Source organism: Atractosteus spatula, chromosome 3 (assembly GCF_055471065.1).
Source record: "Atractosteus spatula isolate fAtrSpa1 chromosome 3, fAtrSpa1.hap1, whole genome shotgun sequence".
Taxonomy (NCBI): domain Eukaryota; kingdom Metazoa; phylum Chordata; class Actinopteri; order Semionotiformes; family Lepisosteidae; genus Atractosteus; species Atractosteus spatula.
The window spans coordinates 5,005,822-5,033,456 of NC_142708.1; the positions used below are offsets into that span (position 1 = coordinate 5,005,822).

Consider the following 27,635-nt stretch of genomic DNA (forward strand, 5'->3'; position numbering starts at 1 on the left):
TTCATGTAAGAAATGTTTTGGTTGCCTTTTCTACCTTATAAAGGTAACAGACGCAACCAAAACTAAACCAATTTCAGTTTTACATTCATGTAAAATGTTTCTTTATTTTAAATTATCTACAAAAAGTGTTTGCTTTTATTTTTTTGTTATTGGTAATAATTACAGTATATCCCTGTATGGATTGAGTAATACTTTAATCCACTGGGGGATTTTGAGCTCCATTTAGTTTCTGTCTTTTAATCAGGCAATGAGGTATAAACCCCACATAATGAAGTATAAAACTGTAGCATCATTTTCTTTTGTTGTGAATTTTACCATTGTCTATTTGTATGGGTTTATTACAAGAAAAGTCTATTAATCACAAGTATTACAGAAAAATAAATAGTTTTCTCTTTTAAAATAATATTCTACAAAATGTGCATTTCCCATTATTATTTTAATATTACTATACAGGATTAACAGTTCCCAGTTGTCCGTCAGAAAGAGCTCTAAACTGCAAACCTGTTGATTCAAATCTTGTGTGGAAGAGCTCTGCTGGACCCATGAGTAGGTACTTCACTGAAATAGCTTCACACAAATGTCAGTCGTAGTGAAAAAACCATCAGCTGAATAAATGCATGTTTTTTTTGTCTTTGAACTCTATCAGGAATACATTCTTAACTAGACGGCCTTACTCCTATCTACAGTAACTCAGTAACTCTGAGAAGGAAAAGCAATTCACTGAGTGTTGCTTCTTAATACTTTGCCAAGGATGAGCATTTACAAAGTTTTTCATTAATTTCATAAATTTAAACTGTCTTTTTAAGATTTCATTGCAAGCAGTAACTGTAGAAATTTATACACAACTACGCAAACAACACAGTTTGTTTGATGCTTTAGATGAGTCATGACATCTGAATCACAATAGACTTTTTTGTCTTGTTGGCCACAGAGACTATTTTTATGTTATGTACGGTGGTACTCTGTCTTCAGTAGTTTGCTGACTTCTAGTGCTTAGGCTCCCTGTGAAAACAACAGAAGGTAGACTTCAGACTTTCTTCTTGAAATTGCAAAGCTTAACTGAATTTAGGAATTGCTACTCTCTGCATTTTAGAGTTAAACAAAATTATAACATGCAAATGGATACTCTGCTTTTATACAATAGGTGTTTATTTATTCATTTTATTTAAAAGGATGAAAAATCACTGTGTGACAAGTACTGTAGATATACTGAAGTACTGTACATTCCAGGCATAGTGTTTTTCTGGAGTGGTGGAAGATTTCAGTGTTGAAAGGCTGAAGGATGTAAACCAGTTCCACTGGAAGAGAAATCTTTGCACCATTAAAGAACACTGTGAACACTGACTCTCATTTTAAGCACCGCTGAAAGGTTAAATCTGAGGTCTTTCCTTACCACTGTTCTCTGCATGACAGGATTCTCCTGGCCATCCAGAAGACAACATTTCAGAACTTGGCTTCTCTGCTCTTCAAAACAATAAAATTTATATTAACAGCAACACATTTCCTACTGAAATAATCATTTACCATAATAAATCTTGCTAATTTGATACCCTATATAAAATACTGTTGTGCACCATGGGCTGTATTCTCAAAAAATTATAATTTTATGAGAATCTGTTCTCCACTGCAATATAGAATATGAATCACATCTGCTCCATTGAGCCTCAAAGTACAGTAGTATTGAAATATTCCTTTTCAAAACAGTGTGAGAATCTCTTTTTACTTGCATTGGAATATCTCAATGCCTGCTTCCTATTTAAAGAAATGAGCACACGTGATCTCTCTCTATAGATTTGAATTATACCCTTGTTGTCCTTTACAGGTAACCAAAAACTTTAATGTTATCTAACCTGAAAGATGCTATCCAAAGATGCCAGTTGGAGACAGAGCAGAGTACATATTAAACATGAAATAACCAGCTGGACATCTCTCTATTTTTAAGCAGAATGGTCAAGAAGTTTGGACAAAGTCATCAGGAATCCATATAGTTTTTATGATATATGGTTTTTGAAAAACACATCAGCTAATACAGTATATGCCCAATAAAACACATTATTCAATATGCTTTATTACTATTAAATAGGGATGACAAAATACAGTACATTCTGATTTTTCTTATTTTTTTATTTCTTTCAAATCATACCAAAAGTAGATGTAACGCAGAAGTTTAAAAAAAAAGAAAAGAAGGTTGCATAAAAGCAATAGAAGTATTCTGGACATCTTCAGCTGTATTTAGGTGTAATAACTATAATATTGATAATGATAATTATGTGGAGATTTTAAAAATGACACTTTAGTACTGTAGGTTTAATAATCTAAACATGTAAGATGCTTATGTGAGTATATTACTGTATAGTGGAATTCACAAATAGAACAAGACAAACTACTAACTACAAACTAATACTGCCTCTCTCTTTCTAAGATCCCCAAGTTTATTAACAAGTTTGAATATAGGCACTTTTAAATGTGTCCCTTTTTTCATTAATTATCTTACACTTTTTGCAACAGTTTGAACACCCCTCTTCTACATTAAGAGGAATGTGATCACAAAGAGAAGTTATTAGTTTGCCTAAACCTTAATCTTGTTTGATGGAACTTAGAAAATATTTGAACTGCAGCAGCAAATGCTAAGTACTCCAGCTGGCACATGCTGATTGCTTAATTACACACATTTAACAAAGAAAGCACACAGCAGAGACTGAGCATAGTAATAAATACTTCCAATATATTTAACTTTAAAAACCTCCAAAGCACAGCACTGGCTTGGCATGAAATTGTTCAGCAAATGTGTTTAAACATCAATTAAATCTGAGGATTTTTAAGGCTTAAAATTAAAATGACAAATAATAATGATTAATATGATATGATTTATATACTGTATATAACCTTGAATTTTGTTATTAGGAGCAGGAACAATTTTCAGATAATTTCCAAAGTGGTATGAATTGAAGATGATTCTGGTGAAAATTACAGAAAGTTCATTTTCATTGGTTTGTTATATCCACCCAGCAGACAAAATAGAAATTTGATATTATAAAGTAAGGGAATATTTTCTGTAATTTCTAGGATAGCATTTGGATTGGATTAGAAATTAAAACTAAGGTCTGGCTTCCAGAATGTGCTTTATATTATTTCTTAAATTTAACCATATAAATCTGTTTCCATTTTTTCCATGTATTATTTTGCCAGAAAACATAAATCTTAGTGAATTATTTTGCAGTATTGATATAAATACATGCAATTCAGCCTTACCAGGATTTTGCTGTTCCTATTGTTGTCCTTCATTTTAGACCCATAGCGACTAAACCAAACAGTGCTTTGTTTCTTACACCCCAAAATAGATTCTCTTGTGTTCTATTGTTCTATTCAAATAATGCAATTAGCTGGAAATTAAAGGCTGCTGTACTGAATGGCTTATTTATCACAGTGCTGTCTTTCACATTAGGGAATGAATTGCTCCTTTATTAAAATGAATAAATACAATATAAAAGAGCTGAAATTTGTGCAACAGGTCTTCAAGCTTAAAAGCATCCATATTTGGTCTATGTTGTTATTAAGCACTTTGCTACATGAATTGTCCTTTGTTTCTCATGCATTTGTGAACTATTCGGCACAATCCGTAATATTAGGAATTACATTAGTAATGTTGCTTCCCTGGAGTAGTGCTTTCTTTTAAAGAAATACAAGGATTTTACTAGAACCATTAAAGATTACTCATCTCTACATCCGTATGCAATTTAAAAAGTGTTGTACCTCTAGAATTATTTTTGTGTGCAAAAAATGCATAGATTTTCTCATCATTATGCAACATAGTCCAGGGAATTGAAAAGACTGAATGGTTTAATCTTGGAGAGACAGAGTAATGCAAAATACACTACACTGCAATCTGTTCTTGTATGTAACATGATGAAGTCTTCTCTTTTGGATGGAGTTCAGATTGAAGCTTTTGTCGCTCCCAGGTTGCAAACAGTGAATTTCAGACGTAGATTTTCACAGCTCTTCTTTATGAGTAGGGTCCTGAACGTACTGTAACTCAGATTCCCTTCTCTTTACTGATCAAGTAAAAGTATATCACTGTGAGGCAGCCACGTCTGCAGGCAACTTACAAAGTAACACATGAAGAATATTTCCACGCTGAAAAGGGGGAAAAAAAAGGCAAAATTTCATCTGAATGAGGGAGAAAGCCAGAATGTGAGACAACCCTCACTCCTTTGTCTCATTCTTTTTGCTCTCCCATTGCCTCACACAGTAAAGAGAATGAAAGAGGGCTCCACAGCCAGAATATTGTACTGAATTGTACTGTATTGAATATCCCAGAACCAGCTCACCGTTACAGTTTCAGAAAGTGCTTTTTGGACTCCATGTGAACATCGGAAAGATGGTAGGATGATGTACAAATCCATCTTGTGGCTTGTAGCCCAGTAACCTCTGATTCCTATACTTCTTATGTGTGAAGCTCATTAATCTACACAAGCTCCACAGATACTCATTATTTTCCTATCAAGTATAAATGTAGGCCAGAGATCACCGATTTCACTCAAGGCAAAAAGATGAGTAAAACATCAGAGTACATTTAAGAGACTCCCAGCACGAATCAGAGACTAAAATACACAAAACTAACAATACTTTGAAATAGTCCACAACAAACAACAATGTTCACATTTCATCTTCTGCCCTGAGGAAATGCTGAGAAACTACTGAACTCAATGCTTATTAAAGTGTGTCGTGTTTTCTTACAAAACTGCAACACCACATCATGTTTCAGCTTGATTTCTATACAATACTGATGAAAAGTGTGCAAATATTTAGTGATATACTGTATATATTTCTTCTATATTACTTTCTTTCTATTGTTTAATTACTTGTAAACCTTATATGAGGTTAATGAAAGTTAAATGAAAATTAAACCTTAACATTATACAGTACAACATGATTATTCATTTTATTGAATATGAAATATTCTCACCTGATATGCCCAAAACCTTGTATTCTGGGATTGAAGTACTGTATGAATCTAGGCGTACATCTTAAAGGCTTCAATTTTTCTATTAATATACAGTACATTTATATTTTATATAAACATGTATAAATGTACATTTGTCATATACGCCTCATGGGAACTATTCACATTTTTAATGAGAGGCCCACGGATTGTTTTTAGTTGGCTGTAAAAACTTTACTATATTGAAAACAAATGTTGCCATTGCACCAAAATAACTTACATGCACTACACTATACAATCCATGACACATTACAGTCAATACACATTTTTGTTTAGGAGAAAAAAACTGAGAATAAACAAGTGCAAATACAGTATAACTACCTAAATAGAACATTTTATACCATTTTAAAACCATTTTTATTTTCTAAAATGTTAGTTTAATGTACTGTAGTTTGTCTTGTTGTTAGACTGGACAGAAAAAAAAAAAAAGAAAATCAAATTTCCTTTCAGTGCTGTCAAATATAGAGTGGTTTTACTAACATATATAGATGTAATGATCCTTGACACCAGAAAATTGAGACCAGCATTTCAGTTTCTGTAAACTTGTAAGTGAATCATAGACTGGAAATTGTTTCTAAATCAATATTACAAGTTCAAACACAGTCATTGTATTATGAAAGGAATAAAAAAGTGTGTACAAATAAACAAAATATTTGACAAATAGTTATATTTTAAGATGTTAGGGAAATGAAACATGATACTAAACCCATTACTCAGCTGGAACACAGGACACTTCTTCTGCGGTAAAGAAAAGATGCTTACTTTCTTAGCTATCGAACATCATCTTGTAATCTCCTTTCAAGCGCCATTCTGCTACATTTGTGGGTGTTAGAAAGGACCCTGGAAATATCTAGATAGAGCAAATGGAAAGTGCATTTTATGCAGTAATGTAACAGTCACCGGAATCTATAAAAAGTTGAGAAATATTGTGCATTTGAAATTTCAATCTGTAAGAAAGTACATTTTTAGCTGACCATTTGTCATGAGGACTATCTACAACTATGCAGAGCAGTGACAAAATCTTAGCAAGCCACTTACTGTATCTGTCATTTTATAGATAGTTAAACATTCTCTAATGCACTGTAAAGAGTAGAAGATGTACATTAAAAGACTAAAGAGCTAGTTAAAATTCTATAATTGGTTCACCATTTCATGGGCTCTGTGCATTGCATTAATCCTGCATCAGTGAATCGGTTCTCTAATGTAATAAAGTCCCTGGAAAAAAAAACAACTTTCCAAACTGTGATTAATAATGGATTTCATGTCAGTTTTTTAAATCATGTTTTTCTTATTACTTAGCTGTTAATTTCATTACAATAAAGGATTTAACAATCAAAATATTAGGAAATACATTAAACAAAATAAAATGTGTGCTGTACAATTAGAGTAGCATCCATCTATTTATGCAAGAAGGTTTTTAAACAAAGCATAAAGATTTTAGATATCGATTAAGTGTTTTTTTTAAATCATTTTGATTAATTGATCATTCATGGCTGACCATGATATACTTAAGTGACTTTAAGCTGCTGAATGTCAAGTCTGGTGAAAATCAAGATAGAATAACACAAAAAAGGAACCAGAATCCCACTCTTTTCAATTAAAAACTTGCCTTAATGCCATTGATCTGTAGGAGTCACATCATCCATATTTTCCTATAGGGAAGCCAAGCTTTCTTTAGCAGATAATCAAAATTTTGTATAGATAACTAGAATGGATATCACTGAGTGTAGTGCAGAAATGCAGGATAATTTACTAATTGCTCTATACACAAGACCAGTCAAGTTTACAAGGGAAGACATGCAGTGGTCTGGGCAGGAATGTACAGTATTGTAGCTCCATTGTAGTGCTTGACTACAGCCCGATTACATGATGCTACAGTATATTGATGAAGTCCTGAGGCTTCACATCCTGGCCTTCCTGATATGACACTATTCCAGCAGGACAACGGCAACTTTCTTGTGAGATTAGAATTAAGTAACAGTAACAGTATGTCTTGGGTGCCCTGCTCACCAGACTTGCAGCCCAGTGAACATTTGTGAGATGGCATCTAGGGCTCAGTGACCTGTTCACAGCAGACAATGAGCAAAGCAACCTGGATGCAATATTAATGTAGTGCACAGTGTGAGCACATACATAGTCACAAAAGGGGGGGGGGATCAGCAGATGGCAATTTAACAAGGCAGCATGTCTTTAGACTGCAGGAGGAAACCAGGGCACTCTAGGAAGTACAGAACAGTATGCCCCTGGCCATTGAGAGAACATGCAAACTCAAACCCAGGACACAAGAGCTCTGAGGCAGTACGGATAACTGCCATGTCACCCTTGCTCAGTATACTGTAGATGTCCTAAGACAGTTTTTTTTTTGTTTGGGAGTATTGTAGTCAGAAGACGGTTCTTTTCTCAGGCTCAGCTTCGGAGTATCTGACTGATTTTCAAGCCCGATTATCATCTGGATGGAGCAAACTGCTATAAGACACACTATTATGAAAAGAATAATGCAAGTGCTGAGTACACATACGGCAAAATCAAGTTGTCGCACTGCCTTCACACCAGTCAGTTCTTGAACTTTTCTACCACTCGTATGATGATGAACATAATAACAAGGTAATGGACCTTTGAAAGTTCGAATGAAAGCTGCCATAAAAGTGTAGTATTTCAGTCTTTTTTTTCTTTGAAATTTGCATCCGCCACATATCAATGGCATCTTGTCCTTAGCTTTTTGACTGCCTTTACTGGCCTGATGTGCCCTTGGATGCTAGAGAAATGTGAAGGGGAATATATCTTTAAAGTAATAGTTTTCTATTTTCTTGGTGAAAATCATAAAAGCCACTTTTTTTACTACTTTACAATGTTAGACACGTGGTTGGTGCTGTGGATACACCTGAACTCTTTGGGGAAAGCACTGAGGAGCTGTCAGTTTGAACTCATGGTTGATTCATGTGGGGTTCAATCCCTAACCTAAATTATGAGGCCTTTAAACCTCCCAGGTTTGCTCTAAGAATTATTTTCTACCTCCTTGATGTGCACTCAGACAATTATTTTTCTTTACTTCTTCATTTTTTATTCATACATGAAACACTGACGTATTCAAAATTTATGCAAGCACTGCTCCTCTGCAAGTCTATTGACATTTTAGTGTACATTGACAAATTGCACAAAGTGTTTACCTAATTACATTAGAAATGTGGTTGGACACTAATTAGGAGCAATACAAGATTGATTCTCTGGAGGATTGTGTGTTTAATTAACGTAAGGTCTTTTCAACATGGGGCATTTTCAAGAAAGACTTGTTCTTGTCTGTTTATACAGATGAAAAATTACTTATGCATTATTTCTGGACACATTTTTAATTAGAATTTTTTAACAGCACTGAAAACAACCAAAAGTAATGTATCTTAGGATAAGAGCAACACTTCAGTATTGATTGTGTTCTTGGGTCAAATCTATCAACTGTTCCCTCTATTTTTATTCAGGCGATTAAGATATAAAATTCTCATGATATAAATTACATTTTGAGCACTTTGGAAAAAAAAAACTTTAAAAATACAAGATACAGTAACACAGAAGCAATGTGTTCAAGGATCTAGAAGAGCTACTGTATACTGAGCAAGGCACAAATGAGGCACATCACAGTCCGAAGTGCCAGTAAAAAGACCAGAAATCCTAGATGTTATCAATGCATGTACAGTATCAGCCTCTCGGTATATGACAGAGAAATAATATGTTTCAGTTCGGAAATATTTCTTAAGAGCATGAAGGGCACTTGGGTAGCATTTCTGAAATGAGGTAAGAATGAAAGATCTGGATCATAGAGAACTCTTACAGCTCTCATCTCAACTTTTGATTCTTCTAATGAAAACAAATAGAGAGAGCAAACATATTCATTGCACTCCTATTACATCTAAAGTAAAAATAAAGTTTTTTTTTCTTTAGAGTAAACTGCTATGTTTTATTGTAGGCAGTGGTTATATACAGAGGCAGGGGTGTTTAATCCCATGAATAACATTAGCGTGAGCAGCAAAATGCCACAGTGGTTATCATTACTGCCTCACAACTCTGGGGCCCCAAGTTCAATTCTTGACCTGGGGTGCTATTTGCATGGAGCTCACCCTGTTTGTTTAGGTTTGGGTTTAGCCAGGAGCTTCTGTTTCCTCCCACAGTCCAGAGACATACTAATACAGTAGGTTAACTGGCTTCTGAGAAAACTGGCCTTGGTGGCCCATAGTGTGCATGTCTGTGTGCACCCTACGAAGGACTGGCGTCCTGTCCAGGGCGTATCCTGCCTTGTGCCCATTATTTGCCAGTATAGCCTTTGTTTCCCTCCAACCCTGAACTTGATGAAGCGGTTTCAAAATTGGATGGATGGAAAATCATTAGATCAAATAATTTGCTTAGTGAACATAATGTCTTATAGGTATAATTACATAACCAGAGTGGTAATGCCATGCAACAAATTAAGACTGCAAGGGAGGGTTAACTCTGAGCCTTGGGTATATCCAGTGGGTGTGATGAAAGACATTGCCACATTCTTCTCATTGAAAAACTTTCAAGATGTTACCATTTTGGTTGGCAAAGAGAAAGTAAAAAGACAAGTGCAATTGTATAAACTGTAAAAGGGCAAAAACAATATGTACAGTATGTAGTGCTGAGGTGAAAGGGAAAGAAAACATCTGTTTTTGCATTATCTATATCTGTGCTCTATCTATATTGCATTATCTATATCTACCCAACAACCATATTAGAGTATGAAGATTTTTTTTTCATTTTTATCCTCAAACATATTTAATGACTCAAACTGAATCAGCAACATGAGATAATTTGCAGATGCAAAAGGCATAGTACATAGTTGCAATGTACTGGATGCTTAAAAGTTGTGAGGCTCTTATTTAAGCCTGAGCAAAATGTTACAAATAAGTAGTGATCCCTGTGGTCTTCCATACTGGTTCTGTGTTGCTTTTTTGGACAAAGATTATTATGTATAGTGGGATTATATTTTTCTCACTGACTGAAATTACTTTGTGTTAGATGTTGGACTGCACTCATCAGTTATGCTCCACAACAGGAATTACTGCATGCTCATAAAAATCACTCTTGGATGTGAGATATTTGATTTATTTACTCAGTGTGTGACATTTGGATAGAAAACTAAGGTTTTCTTGGGAAGATCTTAATGAATATTTTTTTATGTAAAACTAGTTATATGATACAAATATATGTAAAACTAGTTATATGATCTGATTGTTTCTTGAGTAAATTAATACTGATGTGTGACTGATTTGAGAAGGGCTATTGAGTTATGGACTTATTTGTCATAGGGTGCACAATACTATTGGTACACCTCAGTAGAATTTCTTACAATATGATAGGTGTGCGACAGTAAACGCTGTTAAACTGTGATATACTGTAGAGTGTTCGGAACCTCTCCATGTTGAAAAACATGATTTAACCTTGTGAACCTGTGTTGTTGGTGGTATCATGATTTTTTTCAAATTCACAGACTGATTGTTCTCTTAATAAATAACATTTTTCATTTTTTACACCTCAGGAAAGAAAATAAACAGTACAAGTCTGTCTCAGAAGGTCCCCCACAAAATCTTTCAAATTCTTTTTGTAAAAATACTTAGAATGTTTAGAAAGTATTTTTATATGTTTGTTATTGATTTAGAACTTAAATTTTTCATTTTGTTTTGTTTTTCTGCATCATGATACCAAATTATTGTGTTTTCCTCCCACTATGAATGTGCGTGGCTTACTGATTTATTATTATTGATGTATTTTGCTGATGCATTTAGCAAAGGAAAAGACCCACCACATGCATTCATATCCCTAATGTAATGTGAAAATAACATCTATTATTTTATTATTTGGTAATATCTTGCTTAAAGAATTCTACATTCGCCAGCAGCCATATCACCCTGCAACTCACAACTGGCAGCCCACTGAAACTTAGTAGGTGTGAGCCTGGTCAGTACCTGGATGGGAGACCTCCTGGGAAAAACTAAGAATGCTGCTGGAAGGGGTGTTAGTGGGGCCAGCAGGGGGCGCTCACCCTGCGGTCCATGTGGGTCCTAATGCCCCAGTATGGTGACGGGGACACTATACTGTAAACAAGCGCCGTCCTTCGGATGAGACGTAAAACAGAGGTCCTGACTCTCTGTGGTCATTAAAAGTCCCAGGGTGTTTCTTGAAAAGTGTAGGGGTGTAACCCCGGTGTCCTGGCCAAATTTCCCATTGGTCCTTACTAATCATGGCCTCCTAATAATCCCCATCTGTGAATTAGGTTCATTCTCTCTGCTCTCCTCCCCACCGATAGCTGATGTGTGGTGAGCGTTCTGGCGCACTATGGATGTCGTTGCATCATCCAGGTAGGGCTGCACATTGGTGGTGGGGGAGGGGATCCCCATTACCTGTAAAGTGCTTTGAGTGGAGTGTCCAGAAAAGCGCTATATAAGTGTAAGCAATTATTATTAACATAGTTATATTAGTACCACAGAGTTATTTTATATTGATCATACAGTATATCACTGAATCCAACACCTGAAAGTACAAAGGTCACATTTATTCACACCTCTAAGAACTTATTGAAATGAAAGTCAACAGAAAGAAAATCTACTAATAATCTGCTCTTTGAAAATGCAATGAAAGACTATGGATCTACAGTACATAGAAGCTTTTAAAAGTTTCTTATTACCCTGTGGTATGAAAGTGACATTTTACTGGAGCAGTCTGAGTGATGTGCCTTGCTCAATGGTACTGAAAAAGTACCCAGCACAGAATTTCAGACACAATACTGCAGTTGTGACTCAATAGCCCAAACCACTATGGCAGTTAAACTTCATGTGAAACTTTGGATACAGAGAAATGTGCACTGAATAAGGGTGTAATAATAATATAAATTAAAAACAAAGTTTTGGGACTTCTCAATTCAAGCTACCGAGGCTTGATTCTGACCCATAGTATTGTTATTTCTGCTTTAGTTCTTCTGGGATTCCACTTTTCTCAATTTTTCCGATTTCAAAATAACTATTATGAAACGTTCCTTCCTCTTGGAAAAAAAATCAGTTATCTTTATACAGACGCTGTGCCTCACTATAAAAAAAGTTTAACTGAAATATTTCTTCTGGTGTTGGCATTACCTGAGGCTGCCATATACAACAGTGTTTAGGGCTGAGGGTTCTCCACATGAGAGATTATATGGATTGTATATGTGCAGTATATACAGTATCACATGTAGTTAGTAACAGTGAATGTGGGGAAAGTTACATTTTAACATTTTAAAAGACAATTTAATTACATTAAACAATAAACAATAAACAATTTAATTACATTAAAATCAATTAAAGAGGCCCCTGTTAGTGATGAAATTCATTGTTCAGTAGATGTATTAGTAGTAGTTGTATTTTTATAATGATATTAATCCCAGTGGAGCCAAAAGCATTTACTGTACTTATAGGAGGGGGACCATTGTCATTCAGTGTTTGTTATCAATGAAGTTTAATTTTAATCCTGCTCAAAATTGTACTTATTTTTCTCAATTTACTCAGTTTCCCCCCATGTTAAAATGCTAATTCTATTGGGCTTTAAATGAAGTTGCTAGACTGATGAAGGATGACAGACACAGCTGCCTAGATAATTCATCTAGGCAACAAAGTATTTAAATGTAGTTACATTCTAAGGTATTCCCTATGTATCATTACACTTGATTCAATTATCCTCAAAAGAAGCAGACTGTACAGTCATTTTGTCATTCAGCCACAGCTCTCTTCGTTTACAGTATATACTTTATCTTTTAGTGATTGATTTATGAGGATTCTTTCAGTGCAGTCTTTAACCTCGTATATTGTTTTGTGACATATTTCTAAAACAAAATGTGGATCTGCACAAAACCTTCCCTGCTCGGATTCCTGCTGTTTGTATTTTGCTGTGTTTTTTTAACACTTTCTTAGTATTTGCTGGTGCTGAGGAATTTTACAGCCTCAAATTACAATTACAGCTTCAAATTAGGAAGGGGCTAAATCATCAGAGCCAGCTGTTCGATGAGGGTCATTAGTTGGGTGGGTCTTATATGTTAAATAACTCCCAAGTCGATCAAGGAACTTCAGACAGCGTACTATTTGTTATGGCAGCGCTATTAAGAATAAACCAAATGTAATCTAGTTCACGTGCACACACCATGAAACCCTACTTTACGTTCAAAGTCATGCACAGAGTGTGATTATACTTATACTTCAGGCATTTTGTTGCTTACAATCCCTAAACTGTAACACAGGGCCACTTTTAAACCATTAGGTTAAACATTAAGGTATAATATTAAAAATAAAGCTGCATGTGATTTCATATGTCACATATTTCATTTCCTGTGGTTTTATTTTATTTAATGAATGGACTGGCACTAATCTTCAATTCTAAAAAACAACGATTATCCCATACACTGCATTTTCATTTTCAGCTATTATGCCAGTCTGTGCGCATATTTTTGCATTGCCGATTCCATACCTTGATTTTTTAAGTGTACTTTTTATAGTTGTTTTGTTTATCTGCAACTTTACTGTATAAGACATTGAGTGAGACCTGATGCATATCTCAGTATAAATAATGTATTTCTATATATAAAGTTGATTAATACATATATTTTAAGATAATTAATAGCCAGTCCTAACACCATCTTGCATACAGGCTAAATAATACAGTTTCTAAAAGCTAAATAATAAACACCCCTGTGAGTCAGAGAATAACAAGCTAGGCCACATGGATTTAATTTTCTGTGAACTATTTAGTGGTTGAGAAATAAATGAGTGCTAGAGGATTAGGATTTGCTCAAGAACACCAAGACACTAGACACACACAAACTAATATTTACAGACTACTATGTGCAGCTGGAGTGAGTCCCAGACCACAGAATACAGCATCTAACTCTCCACACTCTATTATTATCATTTATCAATCCTAACACAGTCAAATGTAGACACACATCTTTATCTAGGAAAGATAAAGCCTATTTACAGAAAAAAAAGAGTCCTCCAAAGTTAATCTCACACTGATTCTAAAGGAAGACAATAATCTGTCCATATGAGAAAGCACCGAAATACAAGAAAGAAAAATACATTTAGCAAGACTTCAAAAAGGAGATTCAGTATGAACACAAATATGCGGTGTTCAAAGAGCGGTGTAAAATAATTGGTTGTCCTCTTAAACCTGTGTTCCTTGTTTTTTTTAATTTCCTTAATGTTTGATAACAAAACAACATGACTACTCTCACTGTATGTGTAAGTATTGTTGCACGTTGATTTTTAGGTGATTATTTAAATGTCAGCAACATGAATTAGTCAGGATATGTATTTCTATTTCTCAGTATATGTAAGATAAGATAAGATCACTTTATTGGCCATTTACAATTTCTTGCATTAGGAATTTGTCTTTTCACATACCCCAACTTGCTCTACATGAGACACACAGACAGGGAGAGAGAAGCTTGGGGTCAGAGCGCAGGGTCAGCCATTTACAAGGTGCCCATGGAGCAGTTGGGGTGAAGGGCCTTGCTCAGGGGCCCAACAGAGTAGGATTCCTCTGGCAGCCACAGAATACGAACCGGCAACCTTCCAGCCACAGGCGCAGATCCTGAGCCACAGAGCCACCCCACCGCCCTATATTTATTAGTAAATTAGTAACATTTTTGCACAGAAAACATTCACTTCTCATTGTATTGGTAAACAAATCGATATCATTTTATTGCATTATACTGTATATTTTATGTGCTCTTTCAATTTTTTTTCAGTCATAAATTTTCTTTTGTGTTAGTGATGGCTTGATTGTTTTTTACTTCACATCACTGTCTGCTGTGTGAAACACTTAGACAGTCCTTAATGGAGATGATTTTGTTATAGCCTTGTCGGTTCAAAGTAAGACCTTTTTTCAGGATTGGAAGCAGCAGAGGAGATATAGTCAGAGGAAATGAATGTCTTCCTTTGGTATCGTGATCCAGAAGTTCAAAACTGTACTGTACTGTTTGCTTCTTAATGTTATTACACAAAATCAAAGGACAAAAGAAGTGTGTGATATATGACATGGTAGATGCACTTGGTTAGCGTTTTTAAAATAACCACTTTCATCATCTGATTGATGTAATCATCATTCTGATTAGAATACAGCTTTTCTATTCAAGCCTTTATAATGATGAGTGCAGCTCTGCTCCCACTGTGATTTAAAAGGAAGCAACTCAAGTTTCATACCCATACAACAAATGCCACTCAAGAATACCAGTAAGGCAGAAGACAGTATTTCAGTGATATACGGGTTCCAAGATGGCTCAAGACCAATTAAGTACTATCTACTTCTTCTTCTCCTCTGTAGCTACCTCAATGACTGATGTAGACAATGTAGTTCATTATATAAATGTGAAGAGCACATCTCTGCTGGGATTCGATCACAGCTTCTCACTGGGAGTCCAAATCACAGTGCCACTCCCTAGACAGTGTCTCCTGCTGTGGAAGAAAACAACATGTTCCAGGCCAGGGAGATCACATCATCTCCTATAACAGCCTCAGAATCAATGAGCTCAATTACGTTTACGGCACAAGTAACATAAAATTAGTTTTAGTTTTCATAAATGACCCCTAAACTAATTGAATAGATCTACCAAGAATATTAACTTCTACCTCAGATGTTTTTACATTTTCAAATGCTGCTATTTTTTACTCAGTCTCGACAACATACTGTAATTATTTGCCTGCAGCAGCAGAGGACTTTAAATGCATGACCTTTCTGTATGAGCACGAAATATGCCTTTCAATGGAAAATGCCACACTATTGGTTAAAAGGAACTAAAAGCACCTTTAAATGTGGTTGTGCAGCCACCATTTACTTTATACTGATGAGAAATAGATAATGTGAAATGTTTACAGATTTACAAGCCTTAAGGATGTGGCAGGATCCGGGTTGGGATTAAGTTATACCACCCTGAGCATCCATACATTTTAACAAAATAAATGTTTTTCAGATAAATGTCTTCAATAAAACACCTGCATTAAGGATATTTCACACTAACAAGCTTATCTTTCCACATTTCTGTTCACCATCAAAGGAAGGGGAATCCTGGGTTTGAGATTCAATATTACTTTGACCAGAACAGACGACAGTAATTAGTGTCATGAACACCAACTGAAATCCGTGTCAGATCTTGTAGAAGACCCTATGCGTTGCGGTAAGAGCTGGAAAAAACAGGAGGCGTGGTAAAAGGGAACACACAGGGGTTTAATAGTGCACAAAATAATAGTGACAATCCGTGAGACAGTGAACGGGGAAGACAAAACGGCATCCAAATCCAAACGGGTCCATGGGCAGGTCAAAGCACAGTCCAAGAGTCCATCAACAAGGAATCCATCCTGGGTTGGACAAAGTTAAAATCCCCGGGAGGGGGGAACACACGGACAAACAAAACATAGAGGTCCAAGGGTGACGGGGCGAGATCCTCCAGACACCGGGCTCAGGAAGCGGGAGGTGTCGGGGATGAGGCCTATGCCCTCAGGAGACGAACGTAGGGTTTCTTGGAGCTAGGCAGGCCTCGCGACATCTTACCCTAATGATGAGCCCCGAGAACTGGAGGAGCTGGTCTTTAAATAATAACGCTAAAAGGGTACACCTGGAGAGCTTAATCACACGGACAATAATGGGAGCAGTGGAGCGCCCTCTAGGGAGGGATGTCGGGCGTGACAATTAGACATTGCCCTGTCAAGCTCTTGGTTGGATAACAAACTTGACTTTCCAAAGTGAGGGATGGACTTGAATGAGATAAAGTGATTTATGTATTTTTAAAATTAATCACACGCTGAAGTGCTTTCATGGTAGGCATATCAAAAAGACTTAAGATGAAATAAAAATACCTTCATACCCTTAAGATATTATCTTCTATATGTTTTATGCATTTGACTAATGCACTTTTATTGTTAAATGATTACTTTTTTATTTAAAAATGCTGCAATTTATGACACAATTGCAATTTCCTTCACAGACAACTTACTCGTTCTTTGTTTCATTTAATAGTGCAGGCAATGTTGGAAAGTTATGCCATAGGAAAATCCTCTTACTGTATACTGACACAGTGTATGGCATGTAACAGTCCCACATTGCGGTCATTGCCTCTTGTGATTATATTTCAGGTTCTGACCTGATATGTTAGGGTCAGAGTTGAGAGCATCAGCTCCAATAACTTATGGATAAGAATATTAATTAGCTCATGAAATGAAAAAGGAGACAGAACTTCTTCTGTATTTTTGCACATACTCTATAAAGTCAAATTTATCAGCCACACTACATTTTTCTAATTAAAATCATATACAGTAAATCCTAAATATTTAAAGTATCAATAGAAATGCAACTTAACATAAAACTTACAAACATAAATCCAATGTATTAACAAGTATACTGCAAACAGAAACTACATATTCACTCTATTTCATTTTTTGTCCAGGACAGAGTTTGCTCATACCAATAGTCCTCTTCCTGCCACTATTAACAAGCCCGAGTACAAACACCAGTTTCCTCAAACCCACAAATGTGACTTGACCGCAAGTCCGGTATCCTCTTCTTTAGGGGCAGAGTGGTGGCTCTGTGCTAAGGATCTGCACTTGTACTGTAGCTAGAAAGTTGCCGGTTCAAATCCTGTGGCTGGCAGAGGAATCCTACTCTGTTGGGCCCCTGAGCAAGGCCCTTAACCCCAACTACTCCAGGGGTGCCGTATAAATGGCTGACCCTGCGCTCTGACCCCAAGCTTCTCTCTGTCTGTGTGTCTCATGGAGAGCAAGTTGGGGTATATGAAAAGACAAATTCCTAATGCAAGAAATTGTATATGGCCAATAAAGTGATCTGATCTTATCTTCATGTCCACGAGGCCAATCCTCATGCAGTTTCATATACAGTGAACTCTTCTCTTAAAAACAACCTACAACCTTCCTAAGGCTTCCTTAAATTAGGCCAAAATTGTCCTTAAATGTGCACATGACAGTGCTGGAATCACCGGAGCTCTCACTCCGTATTGTGCCAGTGGACTTCTTAAAACAAGTCGCAGAGAAACAGGGACAGTCATGTTTGCCACCACAGCCGAGCAGCCTGAAAAGAGATGATGAGAGAATATCACTGCTGCAACAGGCAGGATATTATGGACAATCAACCAGGAGAGGTCCTGGTGCCCTTCCATCAGAAGGCAGCATTCTTCCGTGTCATAGCTGTGTCTCTCAACACAAGGCCTGTCACTGGTTTTCTTCCCTGCCAAAAAGAAATACCTTATCCTTTTTGATTATGAAATAATTAATTTTATGCACAACAACGTACTGACCTTCACCTAAAAAAACTCCCCACATAAATTCCATTTCCTCTTACACACACACAACTCCTCCGTCACTTATCTCTTGTTTGTGTGACATCAGGCTCAGGTTGACATCGAATTCGCCGAAGTTTGGTAGTGACAAAAGAGAAATTTTACTGGTTTGCAGCCAAATTTCAGCCAGAAAATCTGGAGTGCATTACAGTGGTGGTGGTTGGCTTCCCCATTTAGGCATCGGTCATAGTCAGCTATCTGGAGTCACACATATTCTTCACCTGTCTTTTGAGCCACGGATGAAAAAACAATTATAAGTTCTCTGTTTTTCACCTTAAAAATATTGCTCTCATTAGGTAATTTCTATTAATGCCTAGTGCTTGATTCTTGCACGTATAACATCAAGGATTGATTTGTGCTACCGTAGCTCAAACCAGACCTTGGCACTCCTACATTTAAATCTCTACATTGGATGTTTATAAATTCACACATCCAATATAAGATCTTGTAACTGCCATTTAAAGCTCTTAATAATCTGGTGCCATCACACATCTCTGAACTCCTTTATCTTTGTACTCCCTCCCAAAGGCTAGATCAGATAAGGCTGATCCTGAGCTCACTGCACGAATTCTTTGACTTTTTCACATCTAAACTTAAGACTTACCTGTTTATTCGGGCCTCTGACTGATTGCCTTATAATGTACCCTCTATATTAATGTTTATTTTGGTTTTCAAAGATGCTTTATTAATAAAGGTTATCTATTAGTGTTATTTAATATATTATTTATTAATCATATGATAATATATGATTATGATATTATTATAATAATTTCTTTATAATTTATCACATAATGAACAACTCTAAATTGAATCCACATTCAGCAACTCAAGATAAAGACTTGAAGAAAATGAAGAAAATCTTGACAACTGAGTTTTACTGTCACCAATCTCTGCTATTTTTCCAATAGTTTCTGAATCCATGGTGTATGTACAGTATATATAATGCAATAATATACAGTATACAGGGAGAAATAGTGTATAGTGTGATTTCAGCACTATAGGAATTTTAAATGTGACGTTTTTATGAAAAACTGCCTGTATTTTCTAAAACCTCCATTAAATGTGTATTATTTCTTTCAAGAGTCAGTCCATGGTGAACTGGAATTGATCAGAAAGTAGACTGTACTAACAGCAATCCAGCAGCAGTCTTCAGACTTGCAGGCAGAATTTGCTTTCAATGCAGAACATGGTCCAGCTAAAAATAAAGCACAGAAATACTGGAGGCTTTCTGTGAGAATATCCCAAGGGAAAAGCAGGAAATTAAACCTCAAAAGTGCAATCTGTTGGATCTCTGTATGCATATAAATTCACTAGTGCAAGGAGGTATACATATTCTATACAGTGCATGTTGTATCATCCAGCAGAAGTTTCACAGAATGGAGTTAAATGTATGGCTATTGTTATTTAATTGATCATCCTCTGTTAAGCAGAGGTTTGTTTCTTCTGTTCAGACTTGAAGGGGAAGCATTGAATTATTTCTGGGAGAGCTGGAAATGAAAATTGCAATTGAGTCTAAAATAATTAATATTAGCATAAAAGAGGCAGGTGTGTGACAGGTTTTAGAAGCACTTAAGATAAAAGGCCTGCAGGCTTCATGTAATTCTAGTAATTATATGTAAGGAAAGAAGAGATGTTATTCATATGCAATTAACAGAATTCTTCCGGCAGTTGCTCAGGACATGGGTAATACTCATGAACTTAAAAATGGCTAATGTAGCACCCCTTACTGAAAATGATGAAAAAGCTGAATCAAGTAATTACAGAACAATACGTCTGCCTTCTATTACATGGAAGGTTCTGGAAATTATAACTGTAGCTAAACTGCAAAAAGCGAAAATGATATATTTATATTTTCTGATGTGTTTGTTAAAATTCAATATACTTGATTTATTGTTTTATTTGGAGGTTTCAGGCATCCAAGGAAATGCATGTATTTAGATAGAAAAATGGTTAATGGACAGAAAACCAATAATACAAATAAAGGGTTCATATTCAAATTGAATTTGTGGAGGATCAAAGAGTTCTGAAATAAGACCACTGCTCTGTAACATGATCTGCTATTGTTTTTCAGGTTTGCTCATTTTATTTTCTTCCTAAAAAAATCTTAGCTGGCTGCAAAGCAAAGGGGAACAACAATTATAACTACCCCTACATATTAACTTAGACAAATAATATTTGGTCAATATCACTCAGTCATAAAACCAGTTTTTTTTTTTTCCATGTCTCCTTATTTGCTGCATTGCCACATACTGTAGCTCTCTGTTTTGTGCTGTCAGTCCACAAAACTGTACATATCACAGCAGGTAGTGGATTTCACAGTATGAACTCAATTTCTTGGGCTGTGACATGATTTTCATAGCCATTAACTAGGGTCCTAGTTATAAGAAGATCAAGATAAGAAGTTACCCAGCCATAGCATCAAAGCTGATACCATGATTTCTTCCAAGAAATGGCTGAATTTGGTCTGCATATCAAATTGTTATTTGCAGCCAAATGAATTGGTTTGGCCATAATGCACCCTACAAACAACACATTCATATCTTCTGTTACTTAAAAATATTTAAGCAAAGTTATTCAAGATCATCAGTAGAAGTGTAAAGGGGACAATGTTTCATTTAATAATGAAATAATGAAATAATTATAAAAATCGGTAAGTTAAGATAATTTTTAAAAAGGGCTGTTTATGTGTGATGAAAGACTCCCAATATTTTACATAAATCACTAGTTTCAATCATTAATTAGACTGGAGTTACAATACTAGACAAAATGATCACAACACAATTGTGGGCCACAGTCAAGGAGGCATGGATATTTTCTCAAGTATAAGTTAGCCAGTATGACAAAGTCAGAGCAATTAAAGTTCAAGATACTGTATTTTATCCTGCACAGCACACTTGAACCCCTGGGAATTCCTCCTCCTCTGACCTCAAAACTTTCCATCCACTTCTAACAGAGACATTTACCTGTAACTTGGTTCTTTGGGTTGATAATACATTTTCATTGCAGTGTACCTTTTAACTGGAAGTGATGATGACTTTCAAAACTTTAATTGCCAAGCCCTGAGCAAGGCCCTTAACCCCAACTGCTCCAGGGGCGCTGTATAAATGGCTGACCCTGCGCTCTGACCCCCAGCTTCTCTCCCTGTCTGTGTGTCTCATGGAGAGCAAGTCAGGGTATGAGAAAAGACAAATTCCTAATGCAAGAAATTGTATATGGCCAATAAAGTGATTGTATCCATCTTACATATACTGCTAACCACTGTGCCTAGCTGCAACCCACTCCCAGTATACAGTATCTTACCTTATTTTTTTACAAACAGGGGATTAAGAAAATTGGGAATTACAGAAATACCAAGCAAGGTAATCCATCATAAACCCCAAATTGTGCAGACATGCCAAAATATACCCAAATGGTTGGTATAATTAGAGGTACCTACTGTAAGCCCTATGTTCTCTGGCACATCTTTGGTAAAACAGTAATAAATCAGTCATGCTAGGTTAAACAAATATTTATCAATGTGTTGTGTTAATGACAATAACACACACTAAACTACACAACATCAAAAATATAAGTCACTCTATTTATAAACAAGGCATCTCAGAGGTCTACAACCAGAAAACCAGAACAACCAGAAAATCCTAGATTTTTACCATGTATTCAAAAATTCTATATAACACCTACAGTACACAGGCCAAATTTTGTCTTTATAAGTTTGGATACTATAAAGTAAATGGGATCCCAACCATATTCTAAAAAATGTATCCCCTAACCAGGAGAAACCATTTGTAACCTAGGGATTCTTTATACAGGAAATCAGTTTCCTAAACAACAACAGAATGGCAACCTCTTTTTAAAAAGTTCAAATGCTTAAAAGCTTAAATGCTTAAGAATCCAATCCTTAAGGCTGATCAGAATAAGTACCTCTCACTTCCAGTGTCTCCCTTTTCTGTGTCCTTCTCTCTTTTTTCTTTTTTCTAAACAATTTCTTTGATCAAAGTATCTCAGACCCTCAGTACCCTCAGAACTCAGTAAACACCTGTGTTCCTTTCTTGCCTCGAAGCTCCCGAAAACTGTACATGTTGACACTACACAGGTAGTTTTTAGATACTGTGACACCTAGCCACTTCAATGTTACAGCTACTGTACTGTAAGCAGACAGCTGTATAGTAACTGTTTTTAATGTAAAACATTCTACATATCAGTGCACTCATCTCATAAAATTAACGTCATACATTATACAGGAACTATAATTTCCGTGATACAATTAATCTGTATACTCTCTGAGCACAAATTGCCACTACTGTAGGTCTCACTGAGTAAAAGTCAGCACTCCTGATACTGTATAGTTATTTAAATTAATAGAGTGTGATGAGTAAAATTAAGTTAATCTATGATGAATTCTTAATTGTCTAAGAAAAACTATGCATTTGGAATTTTTTACTTTAATTGAAAAATGGCTGAGTGATGTGAACATTCAGAGGGTATTGAACTATCTGATGTTTAAAATGAAAGAGCAAGAAAGTGAGCTGTGGGTAGAATCGATACTGTATATATATTGATATATATTTCTAATGTTGAAATTAATCGTGGAGTATGTCATAGGGTCTGAGAAATTCTACAAGTCATTAAAAGCACTTAGAGTAATTAGATAGTGTAGAGAGTGTACTCATTCTGTTAAAAAAGTGCTCTGAAAAACAGCACTATTCTATTTGCACGTACAATAAAAGTCATATTTATAGGATATTCCATTCATATTATTGTTGTTTGAAACTACAGCTGTTTTACTGTACTTTATTAATGAGACATGGAGACTTGTCCTACAAACTGGTCGTTCACTTTCTTCTCTATTGTAGTTTAATATACATAATCTTTGCATTTTGAATCCCATTATAAGAGAACTTCTGAAAAGGAATTTAACCATGTATAAACTGAACATGGCTTTTGCATGTAAAATATGATAGGTTAGAGATCTAATGTGTTTCTGTACATACACACGGTTTGCCTTCCCAGTATTACCTACTTCTACTGTAATATATTTTCTCCACTGTGATACAAGATGCTATTGTCTTGGAAAAGAGATGCAGGTGAGTTGTGTAGCCATGGTAGTGTGCCAGAACATTTTATTCTGATCAGTGGTGGCACCTACAGACCTAACTGGATTAACCAGATTAGTCATCCTGAAGGTTGATTATGATAATGAGGTGGAATGATTACAAATGATTGTACATTATGTTAATTGGCTGAAAAATGCAACATAAAAGAGGATTTTTTTTCAAGAAACAAATAAGCATTTTAACAATATATCTGCTCTCCAGATGCTACAGTCTAAGATGTTTTTTTCATGCTGCTGAGCAAACCAATCCAATGTCACCAATGAAACAATTTCATTCAATTAGTTGATCCTGCAGGGATTTACACTGCTAGGATCAAATGTGTCATTAGTATTACATTTTATCTTGTGAACATATGATCTCATCTAGTAGCATTTAAACTGCCATGTTTGTGCCAAATTAAACACTACCATTGCATTGCAATGTAGACCATGTCATCTATCCATTCATCCACTTTCTCCAGTACAGGGCACAGAGGAGCCAGTGCTGGGATCCAGTCCAGGACACGCACATGACAAACATGCACACACTCACACCAGGGCCATTTCTCCCAGAAGCCAGTTAATCTACCAGTATGTATTTGAACTGTGGGAGGAAACTGGAGGAAACTTTCTTCGTATGATATTATGTCTCACTCTAATTGTCAGAAACTCCCTCGCATTCACTCTCGCCTTGGTCCTCTTTATGATCTCCTACAAGATCATCTGCTTAATGTCCTCCCATTTTCAGTCTGCTGTTATAGCCCTCCCATAACTTCATCTCATTTTCACAATTTCATTCAGCTGTGGTTACCTCTCCACCCTTCTGGAATTATGCACCTTGGCATTACAATACTTCGTGGACTGGGCCTTACACTTGGGCCTGTAAACATACTTCCCACCCCCGCTGGTGATAGATTTAACCTGCACTCTCTATTCAAACACAAGCTTCGAGTCTGATGCCATTTTGACTGGGAAACAAGATTTAGTAAGCAGGATGGAAAGTACACTTGCCATTTGTGTCATTTCCCATCTATTGACGCCAGACAACCTGCTTGAATGCAAAGAGTACTTAACACGATAAAAATCATAATACTTTCCTAATGCCCCTCATGTTTTCCAGGATAATTGCTGATGATAATTGACTGCATTTTAAGGCAGTCTTTGAACCATTTTCATGGGTGCTTACATTCACATAAGGCAGTATTCCATGCACATTCTGCACAAAACCTCATCTGAAAGCTATTTGTAGATTAAGTAAATCACACAGTGAAAAACATAGTAAATCCATTTGCTTGTTTTGCTGAAGGGCAAAGCATCCTTTTTTATGTGGCAATATTGTTAAGAAAAACGCAATCCATGAGGTCACTTATGATACCACAGTTTTCTTCACTGTAAAGGCCTAATGCTAAGTTTTAGTATCTGAACAACTGTTTTCTTTACTGCTGTTGTGTTTTTTTATTAGCCTGCAGTTCAAACTCAGAACATAAAAATTGAGAATAAAACTCATCTATCACTTCCCTAGCTTGTTTTATTTTTCTCATTTAGCCCTTTCTGAAGAAGAAGAATCCAATGCATGTTTTGATTTATGATACCTTGGTCTACTGTACCCATCTTAATCTTTCTCGCTGTTTTGGCTTTTTGATTGATATAGCTCTTGTGAGATAGTAAATGTTTACTTTGCTTTTATCCTTGATCCTTCCTTGAATTTGAATGAGATACAATTTGCCTTCTTTGAATTTTAATGAGAATATCCATTGTAAACTCTACCACAACATGGGTTTCTGTCCACAGGAAATATGTATGAGCACAATTACACTTCTTTGAACAGTACCAATTTACAAATTAGTGTGTTTGCTCATACAAAATGTTTTCATATTGATACAGAGCCACGTTATAGTAAAGTAGATTTGCTAAAAAGTGCTTCTCTAGTGTTTTCTTTCTTCTCTTTTCAGCATGGAATAAACCTTTACTTGTTCCTTTGCAGCCTACGCATGCTGACGCAGTTACCCACCTGAACTATTCCATATTCTATTTGATTCTGATTCCATATAACTTTAAATATTTTTCACATCTGTGAAAGGTGTACAAGGGTCCTTTGTCTGAATTGTATCTAAATCCACACATTATTTTCATTTTCAAAGTATAAGAACAAATTGAAAAATGAATAGGCAAATCAACAGTAGCCTTCTTGTCACAACAGAATAGTAATATATTTATTAGTTAATTCAACATTTATATCACAAGTTTTAATTTTAAATTAATTCATTTTAATACCTTTTTTAACTGTTTGATACTCTGCCTCCTGCCATCTCCAAAACCATTGTCTGCAATATTATCAGACATAAATGTGTTTTATTTTGATAACACATTTGTTTTTAGGTGGTTTTGTGGGCAGTAGAGTAAATTTGTATACCTTGTACATAATTTAATTATTCATGGATTGATACAGGCTACTTTGTCTCTCTTTCCACCTCAATCCTTTTATTATCTTTAATCTACAATATTCTAATTTTCCTTTTATATTTTAATATCATATCAATCATTGTTTTAAAGAACTGTTCTCATTTCTATATGTCAGGGCTCTTTTAGCCCCTAGATTCTAGAAGTTAAAAAAATAATTATAGATTTCACAATTATTTAAAAAAAAACAATATTTATGATGCTGAGATTTTTATTTTAATGATTATCTCATGAAATAAATGATATTATAAATTTGGTCACCATGATACCTGGCACAGTCTCAATCAACAAATCAAAGGATATAAAGACACAAATGAGTAAATGTGAATGAATGAAAAAAACAGCATCCTCTCTCTGAAGCTGCTATGCTTTGTGAAATATTTTGCTGATCTCAGGTTGTCTGAGTCCTTCTGCTGTGAATAATTGAAGTTGACTTTTTCATGGACTTCACAATGTCTTTATAAATCCTCTTCTAAGATTAAAAAAGATGCACACTTGCTAGAAAAAGAAAGCATTGTACACTTTCTTTTATAACATATGAATGTTCTTATGTTGTCTTTTCTTTTTCTTTATCTCCATTTAATAGGTGGATTTGCTTCTTCCCACAAAAATCACTGGCATAATCACCCAGGGTGCCAAAGATTTTGGCCATGTACAGTTTGTGGGCTCCTATAAGTTGGCATTCAGTAATGATGGGCTAAGATGGACCATATATCAGGACGAAAAGCAAAGAAAAGACAAGGTGAGGATTGAACTGCATGTTTTTTCTTCTACAAAGCAAAATTGTTCTGATTTTTAGAATCATTTCAAAAGGTAGCTCTGTATAGTAGCAGTGCATGGCACAGAGTGCTTTTCAGAAACCTGGGCTGCCTGGGCTATTATAGTTTTTGTTAATCTGATGTTCTTCAAGCAAGATAATGATTTAAACATACTGCTAATAAGAAAAGTGGGGGAAAAAAAGAAAATACCACAAAGCTATTAAGAAATCAATATTGAAAGTGTTGCATTAAAAGCGCTTGAATGGTCACCACAAAAAGTGTGACATAAATATACAAGTATGTCAAATGAGATTACCCATTTAGAGTAAAAGAAAAATGAAGGATCAAGAGAAATGAAGTGACATTTCTGCAACAGGTCCCAAGTGAAAGTATGATGTACAGAGACAAAAATGAAAGTCAAGCAGGAAATGCAAAGTGTTAATTGCTGTGTGGTCTTAAGTTGTCCTGCTGGAAAGTCAGCACTCCTGGGTTGGCTTGCAGGAACAGAGGAACTCCTTGATCAAGGGCTCTGTTTGTGTAATGCTCAGCAGGTGCACCATGCAATTCAGTTTCACCAATTTGTTCTGAAGCTCAAGCTGTATATAAGGTGCTTTCGTACCAACTAGGGGTCTTTATGAAAATATAAGTATAACAGTATAACACTGTCAAAGGATTTTTATCAAATAGTATTCTTCCTAGTTCCTCCCAAACACTCAGCAGGGCTGCACACTTTCACCTCTGGTGTTTTCTTGTTTTGTGAAACGCTGGGTCAGGCTGTCTCTCAATCTACATTTTCCATTTCCATTAGAAATTCTCAGTATTCTGTATCTCTTTATGCTGCTGCTACAGTTTATTGTTATATGTGGACATTGTCTCCCAATCCTTGCCTCTTCTGCTAACTGTTTTTGGTGATTTCAGGACTTTATTAGATTGGCTGTAGAAACATGAGGT

The 27,635-nt window shown here is 35.7% G+C and overlaps 1 protein-coding gene across 2 annotated transcripts in view; it reads left to right on the plus strand.

The window, feature by feature from the left end:
• Positions 1–27,635, plus strand: part of LOC148837292 (EGF-like repeat and discoidin I-like domain-containing protein 3) — a 253,166-nt gene that overhangs the window by 186,874 nt on the left and 38,657 nt on the right. For both annotated transcript variants that reach the window (XM_088910557.1, XM_088910556.1), the window contains exon 10: positions 26,513–26,668. In XM_088910557.1, the coding sequence (XP_088766683.1) occupies positions 26,513–26,668 (156 nt within the window). The remainder of the gene's footprint in view (positions 1–26,512; positions 26,669–27,635) is intronic.